Source organism: Nannospalax galili, unplaced genomic scaffold, assembly GCF_000622305.1.
Source record: "Nannospalax galili isolate Female #2095 unplaced genomic scaffold, S.galili_v1.0 scaffold970, whole genome shotgun sequence".
Taxonomy (NCBI): Eukaryota; Metazoa; Chordata; class Mammalia; order Rodentia; family Spalacidae; genus Nannospalax; species Nannospalax galili.
Window position 1 is genome coordinate 426,059 of NW_008328699.1, and position 9,304 is coordinate 435,362.

Consider the following 9,304-nt stretch of genomic DNA (forward strand, 5'->3'; position numbering starts at 1 on the left):
TGTGCAGTCTCTCTAGTAGTTGCAACAACTGTCTCAGTAATCCTGAGTTTCTTGTCACGCCCATGTCAGCCTTCTAGAATCAAACTAGTAGCTTCTCTGTTGGAAGATGGGCTTGCAGAGTGTCACAGCTTCTAAGTCCATGAGCAAAGCCTGAAACGGGAATGCGTAAAAACCGGTGTTTCCCTCTAAAAGTTACTAAGCTAGGCACATACCTGTTATCCAGCCCTCGAGAGGCATGGTGGCGCGCACCTGTTATCCCAGCCCTTGAGAAGCTGTGGAGGATCGTGAATTTAAAGCCAGCCTGGGATACATAGCAGGACTTTTTTAAAAAAACAATTTGAGAGTATATAGGCTTAAAAGATGTAAGGAAGGGTTCAGTCACTGAAATGACCCATAAAGCTTTCTTTTTAAAGAAAACTACTCTATGGTTGTACGAAATGTGTGATGTACAGTTTAGCTCTAGAACTGCTTCACTCTGAAGACTCCTCCATTAAATAAGCAGTAGCTATGAGGGTCTCTTATTAAATGCTGTTTGGATACCGTTTCAGCACCTGTGTTTATCCTTAAACCCATTTTTCCTTGTCCAGTTGAAAACTAGGAACATTTGTATTGATAAGTTGTGGGAATTATCTTTGCAAGGAGACAGGTGAGTGAACTCTGGTGCTCAGTTCACAACGTACAAGCATCTAGTACCTGGTCCATACAACTTCTGGAGGAAATGCTCAGAAATGTTCTCTTAGTAACTCATGTTTTTGTTTTTTTTTTCCCTTTGGCCTTAGAACAGCATCCTGTTTGGCTAAGTACCAGATAATGAATCTTCAATAGATAAGGTCATGACAAAAATATTCATTTGGCTGTGCAAGGTGGCACACACCTTTTATCACAGCTCTCAGGAGGCAGAAACCAGGTATAGAAAGATGAAGAGGCTCAGGCCAGGCAAGATGAAGCTAGTCTGATCTATTAAACCATCAAGGGATATTTAGGGCAGTGTGTTTACTTTGGATATTCTACTGAACTTTGTTCATTCTAGTTTGTGGGAAAACTTCAATTGGTAATTAGACTTGTATCTAATCCAGTGAAAAGGTATAACTTTCACAGCAGGTGAGATGGCTCAGTGGGTAAGATTGCTTGATGCCAATCCTGATGACCCTGGGACCCACCTGGAGAGAACCGACTCCTGGAAGTTGTCCTCTGACCTCCACACACACTGACAAACATGAATGTAATTTAAGAAAACCTAAGAACTGAGCTAAACTGTAGGTGGAAAAGAAGCTTTGGTGATACGGAAGTCTGTTTTCTGCTCAGTTTATTAGTACTGTGTTTTTTTCTTGTTGGTTTGGTTTGGTTTGGTTTTTTGGTGATACTGAGGATTGGACCAAAGTCTTGTGAGTGCTGGACAAGCGCTCTACCAATGAGCTACACGCTCAACTCCATTTAGTAGTCGTTAGGAATAGCACTGGGAATAATACAGGTGTAATTTAGTCCTGTAATTCCAGCACTTGGCAGGCTGAGGCAAGCAGATCACTTGAGTTTGAGGCTAGCCAAGCTTATACAGGGATGCTGTCCCCCAGAGAGGGGGAAGGGGGATTGGGGAGAGCAAACAGCAGGACTGAGGTGAAGCTGGGTAAGAGTTCTGCTAATGTATATTACCTGGCCCTAGGATGTTTTGGTATTCAATTTTCCTAAATTTGGGAAGGAAGGGTGGGGATCATATTTTGGGGAGCTAGATGATGTTTATCACAGTTCCTTTCCATTGTGTTCAGCAATGCCAAACCCCCTTGGGATCTGTCATATGGATTAAATATGTAGATAGGAAATAACAGTGAGCTCAAGCTGTTGAAGGTGTCCTCCGTAGGGCAGAGGCCTGCCCAAGATGGTAGCTCTACTCATCTAGTTAGGGAGGAAATGAGTTAATACCTGATAGGGGAGATAATTTCCAATCCAGTATATGACAAAGCAGGGATACTAACAGTAATCTTTCTGAAAGGATTGACCATTCTCCATTGACCAAAGGAAGTAATGCATGTGCCACTTTTAGTAATTCTCTCCACCAGAACTATTTTTAAATAATCTTAGTAATGTTTTAGCTGGGTGTGGTGCACACCTTTAATCCAGCACTTGGGAGGCAGGGACAGATCTCTGAGTTAAAGGCCAGCCTGGTCTACATAGTTCTAGGCCAGCTGGGGCTACAGGGAAACTCCATTTCAAAGAGACCAAAAAAATAATGATCTTAGTAATGTCTTAAGGCTTTAATGTTTTCTCTGTTCATGGACCAGAGAATAGGTTTTGCTTGAGCCAAAAAATGAATTCGCTGTGTCATTACTGGGTTATGTCAGCATCTACACACAGCTCAACATAGTTGAAATCTCAGGGCTCCAGCCTCTTAGGCATATAGAAAGTTCAGACTTGGATGTGGAATGACTTAACTGCCGTTTACAGCATAACGGGCTGCATGGTGCTTAATCTAACAGCGACTTGGGGAAGGCCTTGAAGGATGCTTCTTCGCTCAGCGTTCTTTGACACTTAGGGTCTGGGCCTGTACGGAGTTCAGTGGCAGAGCGCCTACACAGACCTGAGTTTGATCCCCAGTGACTCACACACAGCAAGATGCATCCTAGACGAGCTGACCTGAAGTCTCACCTGGAAGACAGATCCATAAAGGGCCATTGGGTCAGGAACTTGGATGAAAGGAATCAGCCTGTCTCTTAACTTGAACTCTTAAGTCACCATTCTTAGATTCTGGGAAGGAGTTTCTCTTCTGAATCTTGAAAGCTGCCAGAAGGAATGCAGCACTCATAGCTGGCCTCAAGAGGGAAGGGCTGCTGCTTTTGTGAAGACCAGGGGGTTAAGGTTGACCTCTTGCCCAACTTCCCAAAAAGATCTTTTGCCAAGAATACCACAGCCCACCTGTTGAATTGTCCTTGCAGTGCTCCTAATGAAGACTGTCAGGGAGAGGCTCTGGCTGGCCTCTATAGTCATTTTAGAAAATTGAATTGAAGGTGTTATGACTTAGGGTTGGTGCTAGTACAAAGGAAATAAGGACCAGGAAGCCGCTCACCTACCACCTTCCAAATCTGAGAGACTTTCCATAGGAGAAGATGCTTGTACTTGACCTGATCACTTACTGCACTTGTAGGAACTAGGGTGGCCTCAGCAGACTCCAGGCCCTGCCATCTGCCTTGGCTGTAGGCTTGTCACCTCCAAGGAAATCTGTACTCTTGCTGTACTGCGGTGGGCTTTGCTTCTGGAAATGTTGGCATGTGTGCACATCAAGCTTTGGTGGCAGGTGGCACATCAATTGCAAGGCTTCCTTTAGACTGAGGACACTCCCAGAAGGCCTTTTGCAACCAGCAACATGAGGGGGGGCAACCCGGGGCTTGGAGTTTCATGGTAGTGTCTGCCACAGTGCTCACCTTCCTGATTTGGTTACCACATGCCTGTGAATATATGTGTCAAAGTCTATAGCCAGGGCAAGTCTTCAATTTGTAATGTAGCCAAGGAGGGCCTCAAACTTAGGCTCCTCCTGCCTCAACCTTCCAAGTGCTGGTATGATAGCCCTGTGCTACTATGCTTGGCCATATTGGGTATTCTTTTTGTTGTTTGAGACTGAATCACAGTAGCCCAGGCTGGCCTTGACCTTAAATTTCTGATTCTTCTGCCTTCATCTCCCAAGAACTGGGATTTGTAATCTCCAGGTGTACACAGCCACACCTGGTTTATGTAGTGCTGGGGATGAATCCAGGACGTCTGCATTGTAGGCAGGTATCTATCAAACCATTACTGTTGCTTTTTTACCCCTGAAGCTGGATCTTTTTGCATAGAACAGCTTGAAAACTGAACAGTCAGCATCAAGGACATGGTGATAAGGGCAGCAAAACTCAGTACCAAGGAGGGATTAGGAACTACTTGTTTTCTGGCTAGCTTCTGCAAGCACAGGCCTAGACAGGAGTCCTAGAGGACATCAGAAGACCTTCAGGGTCCAAGCTCAGTGTCTCCACTTTAAATAGCAGTACTGTTTTTCATTTAAAAGTAGAAACTAGGGGCTGGAGAGATGGCTCAGTGGTTAAAAGCACTGGCTGCTCTTGCAGAGGACCTGGATTCAGTTCTCAGCACCCACATGGCAGCTAACAACCATCCATAACTACATGTGACAGGCCTGCCACAGCCAGCACTGGACAGGTGGTGCTCACAGTGCAGGACAGGAGCATGCACACAGGCCTAAGAGATCCAGACCCCAGAAATGGGTACCTCAGTTCCAAGACGCCTTAGTGCTAGAGGCTATGTGAGCTTGGCCAAGATCTGCCACCTTCAGGCGTTGCCTCTCCCTTCTCCAGAACAGACCTGTATTTGGTGACATGTCATTCTGTCCTGCCATCTTGTCAGCCTCATTTATGAAGTATCTAACAGGGACCATGTTGCATGTTACTCCTGCTCCACAGTCTTAAAAGGTCCTCTTTCTTGCAGCCCTGGGCGTTGTAAGGAAACTTGCTTTTCTTTTGTATAAGTGGAAGTTTGTTGCAAGCTTTTGGTTCCAACAAGTTCTGGTTGGCCCCAGTGGAAACCCAGAGTGGGACAGAAGCAGTGAGAGCCCCCTGAGGACCAGACATGTATTGTGTGTAGATACTGGTTTTCCACAGAGTCCTCCAGTACAGGAGATTTCTCACTTGGCAGAGGCTTCCACCGAGTGCTTGCTGTGGACAGTTCACATTCTTATGAAAATGGTCCAACCCTGGTGTGAACCCTACCTATAATCCCAGCACGGAGACAAGTGGATTGCCTTAACCTTGTGGACAGCCTTGGCTGCATAGTTTCAGGCCAGCCAAGGCTACACAGAAAGATTCTCAAAAAAAAATCAGTCAGAGGGAAAGTAGCCCTAAGTGGAAGATATTTCGATACCCATTTTCATAGCAAAGGTAGCGCATTAGTCAGCAGCCCCACACAGTTCAAGGATGAGTCTTTACTGCTATTTGCCCCTTCATTAAGCCAGGCAAGGACCAAGACAGATCTCAAACCCCTAAGGGTGACACCCCTGCACCCCGCACCCCCAGGCAAATGGGGTTGGGAGGCCACAGTGGAGGATTCTGTTAGCCTGTTCAGGCTGGAAAAGCAGATGGAAGAGTCTGGGTTGTATTCTAAAGAGGCATTCAGGGCAAAGAGCTCTAGGACATGCTCACCTCTAGGAAAACCAGCTCAAATCCAATGGGAGCTCAACAGCCTTGTCTTTGTTTTCTGTTCTTTAATTTGTCAAGAAAACCCATTCAGGTGAAGTGGGCTTTTTACTTCCTCAGCTAGTCCTTGGAGTGTGGGTGTCTGTACAAGGTTCCACACAGCCACCCCATCTGACGAGCACAGCCACCACTTACCTAGCCCAGGAGTATGATCTTTCAGAAAGGCAGAGTGCACTTGGAAGAAGAAACAGAAAGTCACTGGCTAGTGTTTCATTCAAAGATACACACACACAAAACAAGGGCAGTTTTTTTAGTGGGTACTCAATATTTGTTGAATGAAGCAATTTCCTTAGGACTTTGTAAATTCTGAAACTACTGCCTCTGTAGCTCCATCTTGTTCCTCCAGAGCAAACTGGTATTACTAAACTTAAGCAAAAATAAGAGCTGTGGGGCTGGAGAGATGGCTCAGGGGTTAAGGGCACTGGCTGCTCTTGGAGAGGACCCAGGTTTAGTTCCCAGCACCCGCATGGTGACTAACAATTGTCAGTAATTCTGGTTCTGAGGGATCCAACACCCTATTCTGGCCTCTACGGGCATTTCACACACTTGGTACACTTATATAAATGCAGTCACGCCACTCACACATATAAAATAAAAATACCACACCTACATGGCAGCTAACAACTGTCTGTAACTCCAGTTCCAGGGGATCTGACAGCCTCTTCTGTCCTCCTGGGGCACTGCATGACATGGGTGGACTTATGTACATGCAGGCAATACACACATACACATGAAATTAAAAATTAATTTAAAAATATCCGAGCTGTGACTAGATGCCTGGAGGCACACAGGCCTAAGACACCGGAAGTGGACAGGTTCCCTTCAGACATGAATGGGTGCCCAGCAGTCTTCAGAGCTGAAATGGACAACTCGAGGGCTATTACTGCAGATGGGACCGTGTGCACTCCACTGCAGATCACAAGGCATCAAGTCGGTGGTTTCTCCCAGCTGATTTCTCCCTGTGCCCACAGATAGGTGGGCCACTAATCCAAATAGAGCCTGGAGAAGTTAAGAGGGAATCCTTACATCTAGTGAGAAAAGATTGATCAAGTGGAACACCCTGATGATGGCCCTGAACTTCTGATTTTTTTGGAGTCAGGATCTTATGTAGCCCAGGCTGGACTCAACATGTAGCTGAGAATGGCCCTGAACTTCATATCCTCCTGCCTCAACCTCCCTAGTGCTAGGGTGACAGGCGTGCACCACCATATCTAGTTTATGCAGTGCTAGGGATCAAACCCAGGGCTCTGTGCACACCGTGCAGGCATTCCACCAACTGAGCTACAGTCCAGCCTGGGCACAGACTTAGAAGTAGTCCAGAACTTTCTGGATGTGGGTTTGACAACATGACAACATCACTAACCTGAGCCCTGCACTGTCTGAAGCCTTAGTACTCTCCTCTCACGGCCTCAGACATGCTGTGAGGAAAATCATTCTCTCCCGTCTCAAAGATGACACTTTGCAACATCCCTCCACACACCTCCCATGTTCCCCCAAGTCTTGGGCAGAAACACATGAAGACTGGAATTCTAAAACATTAGTTAATTTTATAGTCAGCTGCCAGATATAAAAATCAGATAGTTCAAGCCCAGCAAATGAAAACTCATGACAATGTAACCAGGAGACTTAGCTGGAGGCTGGGGATTTAGCTCAGTGACAGGGCACTTCCCCAGCATGAGTTTGATCATCAGCCAAAAAAACAAAAGAAGCAAGAAAGAAAAGCCTGGAGGGAGGTGAGGGGCAGGACTGTCCACGGCCTGGCTACAGACACCATGGCTGCAAGCCAGCTCCACCGTCCAGCTGTCCACTTACCTATATGGAAACAAACGGAAGGAATTCAGGGGGAATCACACACTTTAAACTTATTTTACACAATGGAAAAGCTGTTTTATTGGAGTTCAGAAAATAAAATCCATGAGAAATCTATGGAAAGTGCATTTAAAAGCAAATAATCACAAGTTTTCATTTTTAAGCCTCACAAATTTGCAATTTGAAGAAAGCTAGGCTGCACTCAAGGGAAAGCCAAGGCTAAGTCAGTGATTCGGGGCTCGGCTTTGTAATCCGCTGCCTCGCCAGAGCCTGTCAGGCCATCTACATAGTCTCCAAGAAGGAGCTAGTCCACAGTTACTAACTGGAGACCCTGACTTGGTCTATCCTCCTGGCCACTGGGGATTGGAGCTAGAAGTTGCACAAAGGTGTGGTCTTCATCCCAAGCACAAGCAGGAATACCTCCCACTGTCCTGTCCCAGCTTCTGGTGGCTTGTCTCCTGTACTCAGCAGATACACTAAGGCAGGCTCCACTGTTTTACTCCCTATTGGGCCTGCACTAATGGTCCTGCTGCACTGGACTGTTCCACTGCTGCCCAGAGTTCAGGTATTTACCCAATGGTGAGACTACACAGAAGGAGCAGAAAGGGGGTCAGAACAGACACATTAGCTGTGTGTGTGTGGGAATATCAATACCATCTCAGAGAAACAGGATTGCACTACAAGTGTTTCTAGAGGTGATGTACAGGGCAGGTCTTCCAGTCTGAAAGACCCTAGCTCAGATGCCCTCTAGAAACAAAGCAAATGTGGGTTTTCCTCAGCAGCCTGGGAGACCTGGAGAGTCTAGAAATCAGCTGGTTGAACAAAGCCAGATCATCTCCCACCAATGAGCTAGCTAGTTAATATGGAATCATTTCAGGTAGAGATAAGGAAATAAAGGATCTGGCTTGCCTTAGCAAGACAAAAAGTGGTAGGGGGAGGGGTGGGGGCAGAAATCAGAATCACACTTAAAGGTACTTTGTTGAAAAATCCAAAAGATAAAATTCACCCCCTGCCATTACTTCATCAACATAAAAGGCATTTCAAACAAAGTTTGGCTTGGATGATGCTGAAGAAATTATCTTAGACTTCATGATCTATAAATACAGGAATATTTGTGCGTGTTTTTACGGTGACAGGTACTGGAGGAATGAAGACTCCTGCAAGGCCCACGTCGCCAGATTCCTTTCCATTCCAGTCGCCTCCATGTTGGTAAGTCACCTTTGTCCCAGCCTCCTTTCTAAGCCCGTCACCATTGGAGGGTATGTGGTCCACCAGCCTTAGCTTTGATACTGGGGAGAAAAGAAAAGTGGCATGTAGCCATCAAGCGACTCAAGTTTATCCTCATACAGTAAAGCACTGAAGTAACAGAGTATTTATGTGCAACTCAGATGGTAAGTCTACTCAGAAATTATCAATGTTTTACTACATATAGAAAACGCAGCAAACCATTGACCATGTTGCCTGTTTGGAGCCAGAACCTCACTTTCCTGTCTTGTCACCCACTATCTGTAAGTGCTCACAATCTAAAGAGGGTGGAAACATTTCAAATGCAACTTTTGCTGCCAGGCTCTGCACTGAATGGTTCTAAAAGGAAAGAATCACACACACAGTATTCTAAAGTCAATGCCATCAGATTCAGGTCGTAATCTGCAGCACTGTGCATAAGTCAGGGTACTTAGGAAATGGGAAGGTTGCGTATTTCTGGAATTCACACGATTAGAAACTGTAAAAGTGTATCTTCAAATCGTGGTGAACTGAAGCAGGTAGATGCTGTCTGGGTACTCTAGCACCTTTGGCGAATTTAAACTTGGCTTTGGACAACTTTTAAGGAAGGTGTGAAGAAATCATTTTGGCGGGTGCCTTGTATTTGTGTGGATTCCCTTAACATTTAGCAGTGTGAGTACATCTACTTGAAAGTCTTTTTAGTAATCAGAGATGTGAAGGTATGATCTATTTCCTAGAAAAGTCAAAAATCCTCAGCACAGGCAAAATATAAGAAGCCTCTTTCTCCTCTGAGGAGATTGCAGTATCACCAAAGAAACTACCTGCAATCCAGAGGACCATTCCGAGCGACTACAGACTGTCCCCGAAGCCATCACAGAGGACTGTCCTGAGCCTCCTCAGATTTTCACCTGGTCAGACCCAGACTACTGCCTTTTCCACATGGTGTTGGCAGGTAATCTACCCATCCCGAACTCAGAACAAGATTGGCCCATGGGCAGACCCAGTCTCTGCCTCTGTCTGTCTCTCTCTGCCTACCTGCCTGT

General features: G+C 45.8%; 1 protein-coding gene across 1 annotated transcript in view; it reads right to left on the reverse strand.

Annotated features, from left to right (window-relative positions):
• Positions 1 to 6,877: 6,877 nt before the first annotated feature.
• The window catches only part of Cdkn2aipnl (CDKN2A interacting protein N-terminal like), a 10,083-nt gene continuing 7,656 nt past the window's right edge, over positions 6,878 to 9,304 (reverse strand). The window contains exon 3 of the mRNA XM_008827935.3: positions 6,878 to 8,326. Within this exon, the coding sequence (XP_008826157.1) occupies positions 8,315 to 8,326 (12 nt within the window). The 3' untranslated portion in view covers positions 6,878 to 8,314. The remainder of the gene's footprint in view (positions 8,327 to 9,304) is intronic.